The sequence below is a fragment of the Prunus mume genome, linkage group LG5 (assembly GCF_029339155.1).
Source record: "Prunus mume cultivar Tortuosa linkage group LG5, ASM2933915v1, whole genome shotgun sequence".
NCBI classification, from domain to species: Eukaryota; Viridiplantae; Streptophyta; class Magnoliopsida; order Rosales; family Rosaceae; genus Prunus; species Prunus mume.
Genome location: NC_142702.1, coordinates 27,151,012 through 27,171,948, shown reverse-complemented (window position 1 = coordinate 27,171,948; position 20,937 = coordinate 27,151,012). Strand labels below are relative to the sequence as shown.

Here is a 20,937-nt window from a genome sequence, read left to right as displayed (position 1 = left end):
CTGACCTCTATATATTCAAGTCCAAGCACCCCAATCTCATAAACCAAACATCCAAACTAGACTAGGGTAACGATGGAGCTCTCTCTGTCACACAAAAACTCACAACTTTTGCTCTTCTATCCCCATACACAAAACCAGAGACCCTTCAACTCTCAACCCTTCTTGGGGATTGAGACTTAGGCCATGGCAGAATCATGGGTTAAGCTTAATGCAGCAAAGATTGGATCACAAGAAATCAACATCAGCAGTGGTGGTTCGATGTGCAGACACCGGTTGTTCGTCGGGGCCGGTGAGCGAGATAGAAGGAGAGCTGGAGGCGGAGATTCGACCAGAAGACGGAGCAGAGGAGTGGCTGAGAGTAGGGAGGCTGAGAGAGAAGTGTGGAGACAGAGGAATGGTGGAGCTGTTGGAATGTTTGGAACGTGAAGCCATCATGGGAGAAGATGAAGGCAAGGAACCCAATGACTACAACAGAAGGGCTCAGATCTTTTATAAGAGTTCCAGAGTTTTCCAGGCTCTCAAGGAACGTAACCAGTCTTGATATTCATGTCCAATCTTCATTACAATGCAACGATTGTATTGATAAATTGTTATTTAAGGAATAAAAAATGTTGTCTCTTCTTGCGGCATATTTCAATTTCAAGCAATATTGTTCACATAAAGTTGTAAAAATAGGCACATTCATTGTTTAAAACTTACCAATTTTCTAAGCTTGAGGTGATTTCTGTGCAAGTTTCTTGGAGCTCCAAAGAAATAACACATTAACACAGCAATATGAATTTTCACCAAAAGAAGGAATTACCAATAGACTGAAATAAACGCGTCAATTCAATTAATAAAAAGCAGTGCTCCAAACAAATTAGGCCTAACAACTCTAAAAGAAGAAAACAATATTAAAAAAATTCTACGTACTACAATACTCAAATGGGAATGATCCCATATGGTCTGACTGGCCTAGAGCGAGCACAACCACCGTAAAACTGCTTCACTAAAATGTGGCCACAATTCCTACAAGACTCACTAACAGAACTTCCAACGGTTGTTGCAGTTTACACATGTTACATATGTTGTCATAGGTTCATCGGCACTCCTGGTCTGCATTTGGTAATAGGTGGTCTTCCTGTGCCCGCATCGACCGCATTTGAATTGATCGGTTGTAGCTTTTGGCGCACCTCCACGCTCACACTCAAACAAGGCTTTTTGTTCAAGCTTTTTGTTCTCCTCCTGCCTCTGATCGCTTGCCATTTCCGCCGTTGACATGTCCACCAGCCTCTCTGCCTCGATGTCTCCGAGCAGAACCTTTCTACGGAAATCTGGGTTCTTTTGGTCCTTGAGGTTGAAGATTAAAGATCGATACTTTGCCTTCTGGGCACCAGTGGAACCACCCCAGTGCTCAAAGAGCACAGATTCCACAGTCACAGCAACTCTAATAGGATCAGATGCATTCACATAATCTGCAAATCTTTCGTCAGCCTCCTGAGAAACCTTGGACAAAGCCTCGTGCAGCATTCCCCTTACTCTGTCCCGTGCTGTATCATTAGACTTGATCATAGATGTTAACTTTGGGGGAGCAGAGGAGTTCAGTGCCGGTTTCTTCACTTCTTTGGCTATCTTTTCAACCTTAACACTCTCTGCTGAAGCGGCTTTCTCTGTCTTGTCAGCATTAGCATTTTGAACCTTTCTCTCTGTCTTGACAGTTTCAGAACTATAAGCTTTGTCAGAGCTTGGTTTAACACCTCGATCAACCTTCTTAATCTCAACAGGTTCCGCCTTTGAAACCTTCTCTACCTTCACAGCAGATGTCTTCTGAACCTTCTCAGCCCTGGGACTCTCCGCACTTGGAGACGCACGTTTTAGAGAGTCTATTCTTTCCAAGTTGCCGTTTTTCGCATCTTTGTTTGCTTCCTTGATAACAATCCCTTTCCATGTATCAATCAGGGCAGAAGAAAATGTCTGGATTTTCTTTCTGGGATGTTTTGTGAGATGTCGAAGACGCTTTCCAACCTGGAAAATTGCAATCAAAGTTCAGACCAAACCTCAAATCTTATTTAGCAGGTAAGCAAATCATACGAATTGCAGTACAGTGAATTCAACATGAATTTTTAAACCAAGCAACAACTCAAAAGCATTAGGCATTGCAGCAGTATTAACCACTAAACATACAACCCCTATGCGGATGTGTGTATACGAATACCCATAGATTTTGGGCCCTAATTGGATCAAAGACCTAAAAACCAAACAGAAAATTGTCTGGGGCAGGCAATAGCCGTGACATCTTGATAGAGAACTTCAATTTATGCTGCTAATATCTAGCGTCTAAGAGTTAAATTTGCATATTATAGTCACGAAAGAAGTTAAACCAAGGAATTAGAAGCAAATGTGATGTTTTAAATCCGGAAATTGCAGCTTGGTTTCTTATGGGAGTTAAAATTCTGAATGATACAGTTCAAATTGTTTCAGTCCACCAAGTTTCTTCTATAAAAAAAAATTTAAAAATTATATAAATTTAAAAATAAAAATTAAAAAAATTAAAAAAAAACTTTCAGATCCAAATTTGATTCCGATAATTAAAAGCCTTTTGATGAACCAAAGAGAGCACAATTATTTAGAAATTGAAACATGCTGCAAACCTATAAACGCCAAAACAAGGATAACAGAGGAAGAAATTAATCAATTAATTAAAAAGAAAAAAAAAAAAAAACATACTTGGGTTGAGATGAGGAGTTGATAAGTGACGGGAAAATTCTTGAGCTGCTCCAAGGCATCAAGGCATTGGCTTTCCTCGGCTCCTCCGTCACAAGACGTGGCGGCGTCCGCCGATTTCTTCACCGCTTCGAACAACTCCAACAGCTCCTTCTCCATCTTCCCCAATTCCCCCTTATTTTTTCTCTCTTCAATCCCGTAAAAATTGAGCTCAAAGATCAATACTTTGATCACTTATTCAACCAAAAACAAAAACCCAACAGCAATTAAATCGAATTGAAAGGAAGAATTGGAAAACCTAGATAGAGAGAGAGAGATCGTTGTGATGAAAAAACGAGAGAGAGAGAGACTCTGTGACAGTCCGTCCTCTCTTTTATTTTGCTGCCGATAAAATTTCCTGTTCTGTTCAGGAGAGACGCGAAAAAGACGTTAACACTATTTAAATCTCTCGGAGAGCGAAGATCGGACGGCTGATGTGAGGACACGTGTGATTGATGATAGATAGCATCACAGAGGACCTTTTTACTGGTCACAAAGACTCAGTTTCTTAGATTTAGGGTTCGGTTTGGTTGTTTGGTTCTGTTTTTGGTACCCTTTTTTTTACTTTTCATAATCGAGTTTGGCGCGTCAACTTACGCGCCTCCTCTTTTATTCTACCTACCTACCTACCTACCTAGCTAATATTGGAAAAGAATTTAGAATTGTTACCAAAAAAAAAAGAATTTAGAATAATAGAATCCACACATTTGAGTTCGGTGTGTACTGTGTACTTTGCGGCTTTTTCCCTTTTCCTTTTTATTTTATCCTTATTTCTTTTATTTTTAATAACTTTTTTATTTAAATAAATTAGAAAAGAACTTTACTTTTGCTTTCTCCGTTGGTGGGCTTCCAATTTGGGAGCGAGGACAAATGGCGTTTCTTATGATGTATATGGGCTTGGTCTCCAAGCTACGGCAATGACCCAAACACAAAAACATTGGTATTTTGGGCATTAAAGTTATCTCTGCACCCGAGGTCTTGTGTCCAAAATCCCTCTCCCCCAATATCGTCTGTATGTATGTATGTATGTAGCGGGAAAGAAACCAAAGCAAATCAACAAAGCTTTCCTGTTACGGAGAAGGGCTCATAGCTAATATTGTGGGCTTGTTCGTCTTATAGAATTCCATATGTTTAAACAGAAAGCAGAGAGTAAAATTGCAAGAATGGCATAAACAAGAACCAGGAATAGTGCAAAGAAAGGGTTTGCATGTAATTAACAATTAAATTAAGTACGAAACTACACGATTATTATTCGCCTAAACTCTATCCATTGTAGTCTCATCAAAACAACATTTCCCATATGGTCATCAGTCTCATCAAACAGAGTTTTACCAGAATGTTCAATTCCATTTTCACTTGTCTTCAGGCTCCGGCTTCTCCAAAAAGGTCTTCCTCAGCCAATCAAATGGCTGCAAAAATTCATAGAATAACAAAATATTAGACAAATACGATTTAACTAATGATTTAAGAAGGTAGAGTTGCAGTGATGTTCATGTACACATGGATTCTGTGAAAGTGCAAAACATCACCGGAGCTTATAAACACTCCATCATGACCTGCTCCTGTAATCTCTAAGTCAGTCAGAGGAGTTTTTAATATCAAAAACCTCAAACATTATCCACATAAATCCCTCCAAAGATCTCCGGCAATGAAGCACGAGTGCATGTGTGTGCGAGCGTGAAGCTATCGATTGGTGGAAAAATTAAAGAAAATTGGCAAGGAGAACAATCGAAATGGATGCTTGCACATCAAAATTTAAGATGGATTTCATCTAAAGAAAGCTGACATATCAAAAGTCTAATTTTGATAGCCCAAGCACAGCTGCTGAGCAAGTTGCATTTCATCTACAACAAGAACAAGCGACCCCCCGGACCCGGATCCATTTGACATGACTAAAATTATGTGCTGATAGTTTTAATTATTTTCGTTTCTTCCTAAAATTATAGGTTGCCCTTTCATACATAGCAAATGAAAACAAGTGTCTAACTGTGCTACCAGATATGTCTGAAGAGGAAAACAATTTCTCATCTGTCCAAAATTATCAGAAAATCCACAAAAGGTTTCAGCAAAAAGAAAACTACTCAATCAGAAAACACATGCATCAGAGCTTGATCCCATTGAATCGAGATTTAACCAAAAATTATAGCAAAAATAATTTGCAATCACATAAACACTGTCAAATCAATAGTTGAATTAATTCGTCTTCGTGCAAATCCTCTGAAAAAGGAAAGCCTTTTTGACATGCTTTGATTATATTTTACACACAAAGAATGATGATTTATATTCAAAAAAAGAAGAACATATTAGGCGCGATCTAATAGAGGCCATGGACAATCGAAGGAGAAGAAGAAATGAAAGAGAGGGATTGATTGACCTGGACGAGCCAAAGAGCACCGGTGACGGCAGCGATACCCCACCCGGCAGCGGCTTGGAGATCAGTGGTATGGGGACGATGCCTTGACTTCATGAACCTGAAAGCAGTCAATTCACCCGCCATTACTCTCCTCTGATTTTTGAGTCGTCCTCACTTCTCACTCCTCAATCCTCAATTCTCAGCCCTAACCCTAAAATCACCCAATTAATGCTCGAATCTTTGTTCCTCAGTTCGCACAATCTGCCAAATCAATGGTGGGTTTCGTGTGTAAATAATAAATTCTGCGTTCGCTGTAACAGTCATTCATCTGCGGCCGTCGACTATTCTCATCGTTGATTATCTGCCGTTGGATTATTCTCATTTCATGGGACCCTGCTAAATCGCTAGCCTAGTAAATAGTATAAACGTATAATATTTTCTTATTTTCCATTATCAGGTAAAATTATTTATTTTCTTTTTGTTCCTTTTTTTCCCAATTTTTAGGAATTAATTTGACCTTGTAAAATTCTGTTTGAAGGCGTTAAGCAAACTGAAAAACAGAGAGCTTAATGTGGAGAATTGCATTGCAACACTTCAAATGCAGGCTAAGCCTGAGCCGAAACAAAACACAAAGTGTTTTCAAGGCCTGACCGTTATCATTCAACATTTCCATAAAATGTATCCCTAGTCAAAAACACTCAAGAAGATATAGAACTAGAACTCATATTTTCAAAACATTTCCCTATTTAAATTGAATTTGAGAGTTGAGTACTGCTCTGCTTGACACTATCCGGTTTACGACCCTTGTCTGGGCCGCCGATTACCCCCCATGTCTCAAATTGCCTTTGTCGGGCTCTTGCCCTCTCCTTCTCTTCATCAGATTTTGACGAGTAACAGTATGGACAAGAAACTCCATATTCCCACTGAGGAGACTCCATATCAGCATCACTAACTGGTTGCTTACAACCATAGCATAACTTGTGAGTTCCTTGTGCTAACCCATGCTCAACTGATACCCTCTTGTCAAAGACAAAGCACTCTCCCTCCCACAGGCTCTCTGTCTCTGGAACTTCCTCAAGATACTTCAGAATTCCACCTTCTAGATGATAAACCTGAGAAAGATGGATATAAAATCAAATAATCAGCAACACAGTTTTTAACCTTCACAAACCAGTTCGTGTCAAGAAATAATCTTGACACTCTAGATTGAGACCAAAATTTGTAGCACAAAATTCACCTCTTCGAAACCTTTGCTAAGGAGAAAACTTGAAGCTTTCTCGCATCTAATGCCCCCAGTACAGTACATGGCAACTCGCTGAGGTGTTTTTGGTTTTGAGATCTCTAGCTGGTTTTCGGTGCTTCCATTTGCACCATAGACTTCCACTTCTGAATGCCCATTCTCAGGTTCAGAAGGTTGAAACTCATCCTCTACCCAAGAGGGGAACTCCCGGAATGCTCTAGTACGAGGATCAACTGCCCCCTTGAACTTCCCTATTCTAGTTTCATAATTATTGCGCACATCAATAACTACCTGGATAAGTGCGTGTGTCAGAATTGAGGCAGTGTAGGTCAACCCATATCTCAGTGCATTCATTTATTTCTACATAGTACATACTACATGATAATATCATCAGCAGCAATTCATTCATGCGAAGTGAATATAATAATAAAACAAACACTACATATGAAAATGTAGACAATTCTGCCATGTAAAAATTTGTACATTTAAAGTGTTACATTTTGATATTGATGCTAATTTTTTTAAACAAACTATGATGATATTCCAGCATTTATCAAAACTTTATAAAAATACTGTAAATTCTTGGGGTTCAATGTCCAGGTGTTAAAAATCATGATTTTGTTAGAATCAAAACCAAGTCATCAAGGTCAACTTTTCCAATGTACTTGGTAAAGCTGGACAATATACTGCAAGTCTATACAGACTATACTCAAAATACTGAACTCAAAAGCAATAAGACCATTATACATTCTGCATATCAAAGAAATTTGATTACAGCTCACCCGCAAACGAAGAAACCAATATAATGAAGAAAGTACTCACTGTATCTGGATCACTAATCAATGCATTCCAATCCCTTGGACTCACATACTTTCCAACCTTCTCAATTGGTGATACAGCCGGCATTCCAAGACTAACAATCTGCTTAAACATGTGCGAGAAGAAAATTAATAGTTAGAACCACCTCACAAATGAGAACACCCCACAAGTTCAAAATAAAGTTTGTTACATTCAATAACCCATACCTCCTTCTTCAACTTGACCCTCACATGATCCCATCTGAAGGGTGCATCTTCCCCTGCTGCCAGAGGAGAACTGCTGGTGTGTCCATGATGGATTGCTTCCTCCTCGGGGCTCACAGGTGATTCCACTCTTCGTAGTCCCTTGAGGCCGTCATCACTTTGAATGAACGCAAGAACTTTCTCCACTGATTCTCGGGTCCCACATATGCTGCCGTTGATGCCTTCTGGTGCAAGTATGATACCACCTGAAACACGCTGGACATGATCAGCTTGGTGAGGTACGGACTAGACAGTACATAAGCTCTGGATGAAAGAGTAAACAGAATCAAATAATAAGACATGGTGATAAAAGGTCCTGGATATTCGAAGCCATAAAAAAATGAAAATGCAATTATGATGCAGGCTTTTGAGAATTGCTAAGCACCACATTAAGATTTCCAACAATAAATTGATAACAGAATGTCACAAACCGGACTTTAACATATGCTAATTAGCCAAAACAAATTAAGTTCGAAATTTGCTAAGCTCACTCAAACTAACCCAACAATGCCTACAGACTTAAAATTACTTCCACTAAAGAAAAGCACCACATAAATTTAAAAATTCATGGAATTCAACCAATAACAAACTAAACAAGTAAAGAAATAAAGAAATGTAGATTAAAAATGTGTACCAGTTCCTCGCAGAGCAGCTTCAGGGGTTGCCGCAAACGAGCATGGTCAGGAAAATCAGCAAACTTGTAGAAGGACACCACCACGAGAATTTGAGAATCCGACTTCGATTCTGGTGAACTCGAAATGGGGACGGGACTGGTTTGGCCAGAGAAGCACCTTGAGAGCGTCATGCTTTGAGGGACGCCGTGAGAATCACAGAGTAAAATCCTGACGGGGTTAAAGAACAGTTGAGGATGGCGATTAGACGGTTCGGAAATTGACGAGGTGGGGTGCAATCTAGGGTTAGGGGTTATGGAGCGCAGTGAAGGTGACGATAGCATCCTCAGTGAGAGTGATGGAGGTGCTGTACACCTTAGCATAGAGGTTTTTTTTTTTTTTGGGTCTGCACCTTAGCGTAGAGTATACTGCTGGAGATTTCTGTATTTGGACTCGATGGCTGAATTTACAATTATGTCCGTGAATAATATGAGCGGGACAACGTGGCCTGTGGAGATTGCGTTGGCTGCGTGGCTTTATCCAATCACGGCGTCGTATATTTATAGCGCGAAAGGACAAAATAGACTGAGGTCAATTCGCGAATCTGGAAAATAGGTAACGTCGATTCTGCCCTGATTCGCTCCTACATCCAACGATCCCAAAGCCATCTGCCACATCCAACGATCCAAATCGCGTCTGCAGAGCCACCATTAACTGGTTAAATACACTCTCTGTGGCTGCGTTGCGTATGTTAAAACTTGGTATTACGCTTAATCAAACTATGATCAGCAAAATGAAGACGTTAGTAATAATGTGTGCAAATTCTCTTTGCTAATTTTTTCCCTCATATTAATTAACATGATGCGTACATATTTTCTTGAATGACTCAAGTAGCTCGTATCATTAATGAAAATTTTAATGAGTCAAGATACATTTAGTGTTACTATCAACCAAATGTGAAAATAGGACTCGTTTTTGAAATTCAACAACAATCCTGAGGACAGAAATATCGATAATTAAAATGTGTCACATCAACACCTTGATTTATTCAAGAAGGAATGACTTTTATTTCTCAATGATAAAAACAAATTCCTTCAAATTAAGGACTACAACACTGAATCATGTAGGCAGTCTCTTTATCTATTTATAAATTATGACTCTTAAGATTCTAAGTTAACTTATTTTATAATACTTGCCCTTACGAGAACTCTAACGACTCCTATAATGCTTTCTATAAATATATATTTGCGAAAGTAAGTTAGTTTGTAATAAAATAATAAATAGGAAAAACAAGCCAATTAGACCTAGGGATGAAGGGCTGGTGGGAGTTAGAATTTATAATATACTTTTCAAAAGGGTGAAGGGCTACACGTTAAAAGCGATGACCCTAAGAATACGGTTTGGTTGCATTATTTCTATAGGGAAATTTGGCCACATCCATGTTAGAAACTAGGGTTCCATGGCAACTATATGTAATTGTGTAACATTTAATTTGCTTTAATATTCAGATGAAAAAGTCCACACACATGGCCCAATCAAAAGATCCCAACTAAGACCTTAGAAAGCAATGTTTAGGATGAGTTGCAACTTGCATGTGACACTACATAAATTCCAATGCAACTTGTTGTAGTTAATGCTTATAGATTGTGTGTGTTTTTTTTTCTCTTTCCAATATATATAATTTCAAAATTATCTTCCCATATTAATTATATATTTTTTTTTAAATAAGGAATAGTCTAAATTACAAGAGAGAAGATAGCTTTTCTCACACACACACTACTTAAGGTGTCATGGAAGTTCGAACTTGAGACCACTAGTCTGCAACTTAAGGCTATATTTCATTGGGCAAGATCTTGTTGGCATACTATGTACTTTTTTTTAGTACAAGTGATAGTCTAAACTAGGGAGGGGATGTCTCTATCTCTCTCTCACACACATGCACACATGTACACACAACTATGATGTTGTGAGAATTCAAATTTGAGACCTCCTACGAGTCAATACTCTTTTCCACTATGCTAAATCTCATTGACCACATACTATGTACTTAAAAAAGCATAAGCATGGCTCTTTAGCTTTAAAAATTATGGTTAGAAATTTTCAAATGCTATTATTAGGGTTATGAAAGTTGATTAGTGAACAAAAAATCATATTAAAGATTAAGATAACATATTATAATAAAAGTATAGCTAGCCAGAATCTGATTAGTGGATATACATTGAATAACTAATCACACTTTATTGTACCAAATTTTTTTTTTGAAAGATAGTAAAATAGTAGCTAGCACACCCTGCCAGGTGGCTTGAAAATGAAAGCTCAATGCTGTCAGCTTTACATCACTACCATGACGTCAGCTCAGCCAATGTAAGCATTTCATTCGAATTTTCTCTTTTACTTTTAAATTATATGGCTTTCAGCTCCTTCCTTTCATCTTCCACTGAATTGCTTCCCTCTTTCCTTTTCTCATATCATAAAAGCCATATCCCCTCCTCCTCACATCCCATCCAGACACACCCATTTCAGATTTTCATTTTTCACACAAAAACACAAACACCAGCACCAAAAAAAAAAGGAAAAAAAAAAAGAAAAAGAAAAAAGAACAGAGCAGCCTAATTAAAAAGCCAAATGGGAAGCAACCATAAGAGACTGATCAAGGAGCTAGTTGAAGGGAAGAAGACGGCAACTGAGCTTCAGATGCTGCTTCACAAGCCCTTTGGAGATCATGGGTCGGCCTCAGCTGAGGAGCTTGTGGTGAAGATCATGACAAGTTTTACAGAGAGTCTCTCTGTTTTGGCTGCTGAGAAGAAGAACCCAGGTGATGGCCATGAAGATCACCAGTCTGGTGCTTTTGGCGAGGTTTATCAGATCAAACCGGAGCCTTCCCATTCACATTGTGACGACCGGAGCTCTGGAGATTCCGGCGAGAGTAGGAAGGTGCAGGGTTCCAAGGATCGGAGAGGTTGCTACAAGAGAAGGTACTGATTTGAATGATCTCTCATATCTGAATAATTGTTTGCCAGTTTCTGTTTTCTTCTTCTTCTTCTTGTGGTTTTGTTTTTTTGGGTTATATTGTCATTTTACTAAAAGATTTGGAAATCTCTTGCCTTTTGGGTTAAGGAAGATATGTGATATGACAAGGAGTTGGATATTTATGCCTAGTTTTCCAGCATATTTGTTGAGCCTTTATCTTTGGGACTTTCTTTTATAGCAAATCTCAATTTTCTTAACACAGTTAATTACGTGTTTCACTGTTTTTGCTTCTGTGGTTTGACCTGGCTGTTTCATCTTCTTGGTTGCAGAAAGACTTCCCAATCATGGACAACAATCTCTTCTGCAATTGAAGATGGCCGGGCTTGGAGAAAATATGGCCAAAAGGAAATCCTCAATGCTCCATATCCAAGGTTAGGTTTTACTTTTTTTTACTCTAAAAAATGAATAAATTCCCTTTTGGCCCATGCATCATCTCACTGTTAAAAATATAAGTTAGCCCACCCCTTACACCCAAGTTCAAATTCCCTTTCCAGTAGACAAAGATTGTAACAGCTTAGGGCCGGGGATGAAAATACCATCCCATCTCCGGCCCTATCCCATCCTAATTCCGTCCCATTGAGGGACTTGTCTAAATCTACGGATTAGATTAAGTTAGAGTATATTTTCACTCGTATAAAAGAATAAGGGAATCCGAAACTGCAAACGAAAGGAAGGAATTGTAACAACCAAAGTTGCGTTCCCATTTCAGTCCAAAGAAAAAAAGTTGGGTTCACATTACACGTCTGATGGGATGACATACACATAAAGTTTATCTTCTATTTTCCAAATACCTTAAGCCACATAAAGTTAAAATAGCAGGCCCCAGCAATTATTGCAGCAGTGCTTATTGAAAGCCATTAAAGAAACAGAGGAACCAAACATGCATAGACTTTTATCAATAAAGAACTTTACAAAATTCCATACCTAACAGAAAACAAAAACTGAATTCTATTTATGCTTACTGATTCTGTGTTGGGATTTTTTCCTTTTTCTTTTTCTCTTGGTAATTACCACAAAAAGCCTAACATATTTATCTCATGGACTTTGGTTGACAGAGCTTACTTCAGATGCACACGCAAGTATGATCAGGGCTGCAGAGCAACCAAACAAGTCCAGCAAGTCCAAGACAACCCTCGCCTGTACCAAACCACATATATTGGCCAGCACACATGCAAAAGCATGGTCCCTCCACAGATGATCATAGGCTCCTCTGATCATTGGGAATCTCAGACTGTGAGCTCAGAATCCGAGACCCCAAACAAGCAAAACCATGATTTCCTTGGCTCATCAGCAATTCCCATTGTAAAACAGGAAGAATACAAGGAAGGGACACCAACACCAAGTGACCTAACAGACAACCTTTCCTCATTGGAGACTAATCATTTGTGGTCTGATTTCAAGGATGATTTTGCTTTGTGTGACCCTGCAGCAATGTGTGTGTCTACCAAAATGGGGTCTGATAATGAGGATGTGGTTTCAAACATGTACTTGGACATGGATTTCGTAGTCAAGTCTATCGATTTCGATCGCGATTTTAATTTTGATGAAGTTGAATTTCCTAAGAACTCCTTGTAATAATAGGGTTGTTGATGCTAAGCTAAGCTAGCCCTTTCTTGTAATTTGCTAGATTGATGTCACTTGAGACATGTTCTCACATCATTTGTAATTCCCAGTAGCATTCAATAATGATGTTTATAATCAGTTTTGAGTTAGGAAACTTATGTTTCTCCACATCACACATAACATGAATGGCCACAGGATACAAAATCAAAAGTTTGTAATTGTCTAATTGAGAAGTTCTCAAGTGAAGAATAGAACATCAGATTGATTTCCTCCACATACCTGCTACACTATGACTATGAGATACAAATTTAAATCCCACACACCTTGTTACAAACACCTGTGAAACGTTAATTAATGAACTTTCCTAGAAGTTTAGGTTGACTGACTCTAATGAATTGGTTGATTAATCAGCTCCTGTGGTCCCATTGACTAAAGAACATTACGAGGAAAATTTGGCCAGCTGCTGGCCGAAAGTACTAGCATATCCTGCTACTGGCCTCAGTTTTTCTTGTCCTCTGACTCCCATTTGTTTTCAGCAGAATGGAAAATAAAATCCATACTATTGCTGCTGCTGCTGCCTGAATTGAACATTGCATCAGCCAAATCCACTACAGGAAAGTCAACTTCTTTACCGTAACGCGTGGTGGTGGATGTGCCTACACCATCACCACCGCCATGGTCGCCACCTATTATCCTGCTGCTGCTGCTGCCGCCTCCTCTAATTGGGTTAAAGTCCATGGAAAGCCATAGAGATGCTGTAGGAGGGTCAGCGGTTGTGGTAGTCGCTAGGGTTTGGGCCATACTCTCTTGTGTAGCATTATGATGTTCTGCTGATGGTGGTGGAATTGAAGGTGCAGTGGCTGACATGTGACATGTATGTTCACCTCTGTACATTACTTCAAATGTTAAGGGATCATTGTTAAGCCTCTGGACTTGCTTCTTGGCTGGGCAATTGTAGAGCTTTTGGTGGGTGCACCTATAGTAACTCCTGAAAGAGATGTGTGGTTAATTATTTAATTAATTCATGGTAGTTAATTATGACCCGACATTTAATATAGACAATATATATATATGGCTAGTTGAATGGAACATTCTCAAGTCAATGCTCCACTCTGGACAGAGGTCTGCGCATTTACTAAGGAGCTGATTGATCAGTGGAATTCAAGACCATTTGCCAAGTTCCAGTCAAAACTATTTGAATGCTGACCAAGTCAATTTTGGTCAACCCCATGAATATTTCATTCCGCTAATCATAAACAAAGGTAAAAGCTAGCTAGCATAAAAAATAAAATAAATAAAAATTGACACTAATTAATTGTACCAACTTGAATCAAAGAGCTCCAATCTCTGATAATCACTCACTCAAGCTGGCATATATATAATATAAGCTGGTATATTTTTGAGTTGAATGTGTCAAATAAGCTGTAACCTTCAATCCATTTGAATATGATCCTTTTGTTTAGACAAACAATATCGGTGGAGGGGAAATCGAATACAAAACTTCGGGTGAAGTTCCTTATGTCAATATGAAAAGGAAAAAAAATTAATTACCTTGGGAACCTGGAGCCCATGATCTCCTTCTGACCATATTTTCTCCAAGTGAAGCCATCCTCTGGTGGGATTTCTGTATTTCCAATCCGAGGTGCTGGAACTGTAATTTTGCTGATTAACCCCTGATCCTTCCTATTTAATTAATTAAATGAACACAAAGCTGTTAGCCCAACTGTCCAGAAAGACAATATGTGAACTTGCTTAGCAATTATAACAAAGCTTTTCTTGTGCCTGTAAAACATCAAACATTTGCATGCTTCCAAAACAGTTAGAAAAATGTATTTGGTTCACACAGTAAAAGACAGAAATAGCATATATGCTTTTATATAGGGGTCTTTTTCTGAGAAACAGCTTGGTAATGCTCTTCTGCTTTCTGCACATTTTCCTTAATTCTTCTTCGCAACTTACAAAGGTTGTTTCAAATGACAAAAGCAATAATTCAAGACATTGTTTTTAATTGCATGTGCAAACTAAGATCAAATAGAAAATTTACATAATCTAAGACTACACAGTTACCTTCTTCTTGCTCTTTGTGAGGATGATGAAGCAATGTTCGTGTCAGAAGCTGATACTATATCCATTGCCTGAAGGCCCTTAACCTCTGCATCATCGTCATCGATGCAGCCTCCAATCTTAGCTTCCTTCTGATCAGCTACAAGTTGGGTTGCATAACTAGACCTCAGCCATTCTTGTACATGACTTGTACCAATCTGCTGCTGGTGCACAAGAGTAAGCATGTTGTGCAGACTTGAAGAAGTACTTGGATCTTGACCATACACTCTCTCTCTGGCTGTAACAAATTTCTTTGTGATCTCATCCAAGGAGTTTGAGAGCAAGTTGGGCTGGTTGGCCAAGTTGTGTAGGTTTGATTCGAGGTCTCTGGCTAACTCACAAGCCTGAAGGATCAAAGAAATGGTGGTTTCATCCATGGCTTCTAGCTGCTGTTTTGGTTCTTTTTGGCTGGTCTTTGATTTGAACATGTTATGGTGGTGTGGAAATTTAAAAGGGAGCTGAATATAAGCTTTTGTGAGGCTTCTGTGTTGGTGCACCATTAAGAAAGAAAGGCTGAGGAAATGATTCAATGGTATTTGTGTTTCTTTTACACGGTACAAAAATATCTGGGAAAGTATGCATCTACGACTTGGTCTTGGTCAGATGGTCTCTATTTGGGATTTCAAACCATTCTGTTTCTCTTCCTTTTAGTCTAGAAGAAGACCTTGCTTCATTGAAACCAACTTTGTTGGACCTTTTTTTCTTTCCTTCTGAGGTTTGAAGTTATTAACTTATTGCCTAGAGTATTGAGGAAATTAATTAAAGGAAAATGTTACTCAACTAGTTGCTATGGTAATTTGTGTTTGAAAACCCTTGCCCCGACGTTGAAGGTACCTCCCGACCAATGGTCATCCATTAGTCGAAACTGGACCGTCTCATGGACCAATCAGCGCAGTCAAGATTCCATGGGTCCCATCCGTCGTTTCCATGAAAAAATGTAAGATGAAGAGGTCGAATTTTTTCTGTAATGGTTGCATTGCATGGTGTTATCAATTCACTTATGTTATAACAAGTGTATGAATATATCTATAAAATTTATATCATTAGGTTTATGACATATCAATTATGTCGCTCACTCCTATAATGACACATGAGTTAATAACATTACAGTACAATCAAACCGTGACACGCAAATATTTTGCGACAAAGAAAAATTTTACATGTGTTCACAACTAAAAATCTACCTAAAACGCACCCAAGATTGTTAAGAACAAAAAAAAAAAGCTTCAACACAAGTCCCCTCGCATATTATAACATAATAGGGTATGAATCTTTAAAGCAATCTCATTTTCTTCTCAACTTCACCCTCACCCAATTTTGGTGTGATCAAACCTGACCACCATGCAATTACCACTCTTTATCAAACATCTACCCAGAACCAAACCCTAAAAACCTTCAAGTAGCAAGTCCTGTTGCTGCAAACTCATTCAAAGGTTGACTTCTTTGGGTGCTAAGTAGAATATTGCTATGTCCCTAGCAAGCATGAACAAGGGCATGCCATTGCAACTACCAGGCTTTATCAATTGCAGGTGGCAATAAGCTATGAAAACTAGATACTGAACAAAGAGGGCCCACAAACTATATATATATATATATCAATTGAAAATTAGATGACCAGAATTAGTAATAATCAAGAATGTGATCTTTTGTTTTTGGTTTGAAATTGAAACCCAAAGGGGAAATTTTATTAATCAGAAGAAGACAATGCGCACATAGATGTAGAAAGATATTCAAGTGAGATTTTGATTTCTTCTCCTCTCAGACTCTCAGTGACATTTTCTCCAGAGTTAAGAATTTGGTTACCCAATAAAAAAAATAGAAAAACGAGGCAAGAAATGTTTGTAATTTTCATTTTGATAAGTTATAATATCACCGGAAATGCAAGATGTACATATATTTTAGCCGTCCGGCTAAACTATTGCGTTTTATATATGTAGTATAGCCGGGCGGCTATACACGGCCTTTTTTAAATTTATTTCTCACAAATATTATAGCCGAACGGCTGTATTCGGTTTTATTAATCTTACTAAACAGGGTATAGCCGATCGGCTGCGCCTTATTGTATAGCCGATCGGCTATTTAATATAGCCGTGGCTATACGTATATCTGACATGTAGACGCCTAATATCTAGGCGGGTCCTCTCCTTTTTTTTTTTTTAATAAATAGGATAGCCGGGCGGCTATACTAGATTTTAAAATTGTTTTAAGAAATACTATGCTCTAATATAGAAATAGTAGAGCATGTAAAAACGTGTTTTTTTCTTTCTAAAATTAGTAAGTTTGGAGGGTAAAACTGAAATGGTAACACAGTGTCTGTTTTTACAGGTGAGCCAAATCTTGGAGACTGCTAAAATGCTATGATTCTCATAATTCCGTTTGATTAAACGTTGTCAGAGAAAGTGATACAGAGACAAAGACAAAGATGGGTCACAGAGAAAGCGTCAGGTTTGATCTGTGTTCAAAATGGTATATAATAATTTTGATGCTTATGCACTTGATTATTTTAGCTGCTGCTTCGATCCATGAATACCAAGACGATTCATTTATTCGTCGTTCCAATTCCTTCTTCTTCCATGGAGGAAGTGAAGGTCTCTATGCTTCCAAACTTGACTCTGATGATGGCAAGTCTGCTTCTGAAGATAAGCCCCTCATTGGCAAGTCTTTCATCAGGTAAATCAAAGCTGCCATTTCCCTGTTTTTAGTTTTTGTTTATGAGCCAATGAGCCATGGATGTTCCTGATCTGTTTGTTTTAGGGGAATGAATGATGGGTTCTCTTTATTCTGTTATTGGTAATTGTTTTGATTAGGCAAAAGGGAATTATTTTGAGTTTTTATCTCTTCAAAGCTTGGGTTTATGGATTGAATGTGCAATGCCTCTCATTCAGTGCTTGATTGATTTCTTTCAATAAGGGCTGGCTCTTACCTGCCAGTGCTAGATACCTTGAAATTGAAATCTAGGACAAAAAAAGAATGAATTAAACCCTAATGGCTGTGTTTTGGGGTACCCCTTTTTGTTTTCCTTTTTTCTGTTGGGCTTTTACAAGAAGACAATGAGAGAATGTCACTGATGGCTGCTCTATGGGAAATTCATTGATTAAACATGTTTTTATCAAATGAGGTCTTTTGTAAGTTTCTGTGTATGAACCAAAGAGTCGAAGGGTTTATTCTTCCTTGCCATATGTAAATTCAGGTTTGAATCGATCATCTTCCGAAGAACCAAGGAATCTGCTGAAAAGAAGAATGAGATGCAGCAGAGGACTGGGTTGGTTGAGGCTATTGTACTCGAAGTTAGGGACCGGGAGAAGATTGGAGGTTCTTATTTGAACTCTGAGGCAATATGCTGCACCCCAGAGCTATCCAAGGATGGTTCCTGCAAGGTTGGAGAGGTTATCATCCAACAAAACCCAGACAACCCTGATGGGCCAAAAAGGATGCAGACCTTCTTTGAGGGGAAAAATGAAGAGGCTAACATGGATATCCAAACTATTGAGATCAACAGCACTGGAATGTACTATCTGTATTTTATGTTCTGTGATCCAGAACTTGTGGGCACATTAATCAGTGGAAGAACGGTTTGGAGGAACCCTGATGGTTATTTACCTGGAAAAATGTCCCCACTGATGACATTTTTTGGCCTAATGTCTTTGGCTTACCTTGTCCTGGGTCTTCTCTGGTTTCTCCGCTTTTTACAGTATTGGAAAGATATAATACAATTGCACTACCACATCAGTGCTGTAATTGGTCTTGGAATGTGTGAAATGGCCCTTTGGTATTTTGAATACGCAAATTTCAATTCCACTGGAACCAGACCAATGGGAATCACCATATGGGCAGTAACCTTCAGTGCTGTTAAAAAAACTGTCTCCCGGCTTCTTCTTCTGGTGGTTTCAATGGGCTATGGTGTTGTGCGGCCAACTCTCGGTGGTATAACCTCGAAAGTACTTCTTCTTGGCGTGACATATTTTGTAGCATCAGAAGCACTTGAGCTTGTTGAACATTTGGGGAACATCAACGACTTTTCTGGAAAAGCAAGGCTTTTTCTGGTGTTACCGGTTGCTCTCTTAGATGCCTGTTTTATTCTTTGGATCTTTTCATCGTTATCTAAAACTTTGGAGAAGCTTCAGGTAACCTTATTTTTCATGTTCATCCTTTCCGACATTGACAAGGCTATGTGTCTCTCCAGTAGTTTACAATTGTTGAAGGGAAGGGAATAAGTTGTCGTGCTCATTACTAAAGTTTAAGAGTTATGCAGGTGATATATAGACATCAGACACATGAAACTCTTTGGGTAAAATATAAGTATTTAAAATTAAGAAAACCTTATCAGTACATGAATTTACATTGTGGCTTGACCTTCATCCACACAGACATTCACTAACTAATAGGCATATTTCCTATCTTGGATGTGTGTGTGCATTCTAGAAACCTAGCCAACATTTTTTCAATGCAAGGGGCACAATTGACTCCATTCAGTGCTTAGGAACTGGGTGCCATCTATATATTTGAGATGTTTACTGTGGAACAATTTTTTTCGTGCCTGTTACATACATGGAATGATTCATTTGCTTGCCTTTAGAATGCAACACTTCGTATTCAGCCTGAGGAAACTAATTCATATGTCTCTTTGTCTAATGTGCGCGCAGATTCGAAGAAGCATGGCCAAACTTGAGCTGTACCGGAGGTTTACTAATTCCCTTGCAGTATCAGTGCTGCTCTCTGTTGCTTGGATTGGTTATGAGGTCAGTTTTGTTTTATTTTCTGTTCCCGTGGTCTTATATTTCTTCCAACTGTCATTTTATAGTGATCGATAACTCACAAATAGTTCCTGCCCAACTGTCATTTCGTCAAATAATATCTTTTTCGCTTCGTTTTCTTTTGTGTATGATAGTATGATTTGTGCAATTAAGAATTGAACTTCTGATCTGTCTTTTCAGTTGTATTTCAACGCGACTGACCCATTGAGTGAACTGTGGCGAAGAGCCTGGGTCATCCCAGCTTTCTGGACTCTGCTTGCGTATTTGCTGTTGGTGGTGATATGTGCTCTTTGGGCTCCATCTCATAATCCAACTGGGTATCCTCTAAATTCTTACCTCCTTTTAATTGCATGCTACAAATTTCTGAGTTTGCTTCAGTTGGCTTTTGCTTTTATGGCCGCTTGTATAACTTCAAAACATGCATTAAAATGCTTTCCAAGAGAGAAGAAAAGAACTTTTAAATGAAATGAACTCTATGTGACGTTCTGCAGACGAGCACAGGAGCTGCCCAGCATACAAAATCTAATAAACCAAACCTTGATGAGTATATAATACACTGATGATTAAGTGAAGTTATTTTCTATTGGTGTTGCATGTCTGAACTGTGTTTTCGTATGTTTCCTGAGTTGTTTAATATAATGGACAAGACAACATATCATTCAATTTCGTTAAGATTTTGATTCTGTCCCAAGTTTCAACTCTTGTGTGCACAAACATATCCCAAATGATTGTCAATTGTTGTCTTCTCTCCCATAGGATAGGGTACTGCAGCTTTCTTAAGGAATGTTTAATAGACCAGCTGAGGAGACTTTGAATTTTGACTAATGTGGGCTTGTTGTCCAGATATGCATACTCGGAAGAGACTGGGGATGACTTTGACGAGGAGGGTATCTCGCTAACCGGAAGCGGAATTAAGGTGGCCGGCGGTGACTTGGCAACCAAGCTAGAAAGAAAGGAAAGGAAGGCATCAAGTGCAGCAGAGCATCACGTGTTTGGGCTTGGGGAAGATCTAGAGGAGGACAAGAGAGAATAATCAATGACCCTCTTTTCTTCCTGTGTTCTTTTTGAGTCTCTCTGGATACCAAATATTCATAGGCAGGAATATGTCTTTACTATACTGTCATACCTCTTGTGTCCCTTGTAGAAAGAAAGGTCTAAAAGAGAAAGAAAAAAAGGGTGAAAAAGAGAAGAGGAAGGAACTGGTGGGGTTGCATTAGAGAAAGCTAGTAAATTTGGGGAAGAAATTAGACAAAAGTTAGGTACTCACGTGAACTGCTGGTTAAGTAGGCTAAAGTGATATGAGTATTTCCTTCGGCAATTGTTTTTAATTTTTAATTTTAGGGTCATTTTCTTTGGTAATTGTTGTAACTTGTAAGGCACTCATATTTTCCTTTTTCTTTTTTCTTTTTTCTTTTTAACTTTTGGTCCTTGGCAGATTGCCATAGGCCCTTGCTTTTATTCCAAGGATAACAAAAAAGGT

The 20,937-nt window shown here is 38.6% G+C and overlaps 6 protein-coding genes across 6 annotated transcripts; 3 read left to right on the top strand and 3 right to left on the bottom strand.

Moving 5' to 3' along the window:
* Positions 1–70: 70 nt before the first annotated feature.
* LOC103333150 (uncharacterized) lies at positions 71–629 on the top strand (the record flags this gene model as incomplete). The annotated part of the gene is made up of 1 exon (XM_008235945.3): positions 71–629. A coding segment is annotated over one exon (471 nt), but the record flags the coding sequence as incomplete, so codon positions are not given.
* A 181-nt stretch (positions 630–810) lies between these two features.
* Positions 811–3,140, bottom strand: TFIIS (transcript elongation factor IIS). The gene is made up of 2 exons (XM_008235946.3): positions 2,707–3,140; positions 811–2,004 (listed from the first exon to the last, which is right to left on the bottom strand). Exons 1-2 carry the CDS (start codon positions 2,860–2,862, stop codon positions 1,021–1,023), a joined length of 1,140 nt encoding a protein of 379 aa, XP_008234168.1. The 5' UTR covers positions 2,863–3,140; the 3' UTR covers positions 811–1,020.
* A 2,517-nt stretch (positions 3,141–5,657) lies between these two features.
* On the bottom strand, positions 5,658–8,441 carry LOC103333153 (Rhodanese/Cell cycle control phosphatase superfamily protein). Its single transcript, XM_008235947.2, has 5 exons — positions 8,031–8,441; positions 7,361–7,612; positions 7,158–7,256; positions 6,333–6,626; positions 5,658–6,207 (listed from the first exon to the last, which is right to left on the bottom strand). The coding sequence occupies exons 1-5, from the start codon at positions 8,388–8,390 to the stop codon at positions 5,842–5,844; spliced, it is 1,371 nt and encodes a 456-aa protein (XP_008234169.2). The 5' UTR covers positions 8,391–8,441; the 3' UTR covers positions 5,658–5,841.
* A 2,010-nt stretch (positions 8,442–10,451) lies between these two features.
* WRKY54 (WRKY DNA-binding protein 54) lies at positions 10,452–12,754 on the top strand. Its single transcript, XM_008235948.3, has 3 exons — positions 10,452–10,982; positions 11,307–11,408; positions 12,093–12,754. The coding sequence occupies exons 1-3, from the start codon at positions 10,633–10,635 to the stop codon at positions 12,610–12,612; spliced, it is 972 nt and encodes a 323-aa protein (XP_008234170.2). The 5' UTR covers positions 10,452–10,632; the 3' UTR covers positions 12,613–12,754.
* Positions 12,755–12,799: 45 nt separating this feature from the next.
* Positions 12,800–15,571, bottom strand: WRKY55 (WRKY DNA-binding protein 55). Its single transcript, XM_008235870.3, has 3 exons — positions 14,668–15,571; positions 14,152–14,283; positions 12,800–13,588 (listed from the first exon to the last, which is right to left on the bottom strand). Exons 1-3 carry the CDS (start codon positions 15,201–15,203, stop codon positions 13,099–13,101), a joined length of 1,158 nt encoding a protein of 385 aa, XP_008234092.3. The 5' UTR covers positions 15,204–15,571; the 3' UTR covers positions 12,800–13,098.
* Positions 15,572–17,006: 1,435 nt separating this feature from the next.
* Positions 17,007–20,816, top strand: LOC103332903 (uncharacterized). Its single transcript, XM_008235670.2, has 5 exons — positions 17,007–17,373; positions 17,894–18,827; positions 19,347–19,442; positions 19,638–19,774; positions 20,301–20,816. The coding sequence occupies exons 1-5, from the start codon at positions 17,126–17,128 to the stop codon at positions 20,488–20,490; spliced, it is 1,605 nt and encodes a 534-aa protein (XP_008233892.1). The 5' UTR covers positions 17,007–17,125; the 3' UTR covers positions 20,491–20,816.
* Positions 20,817–20,937: the final 121 nt, after the last annotated feature.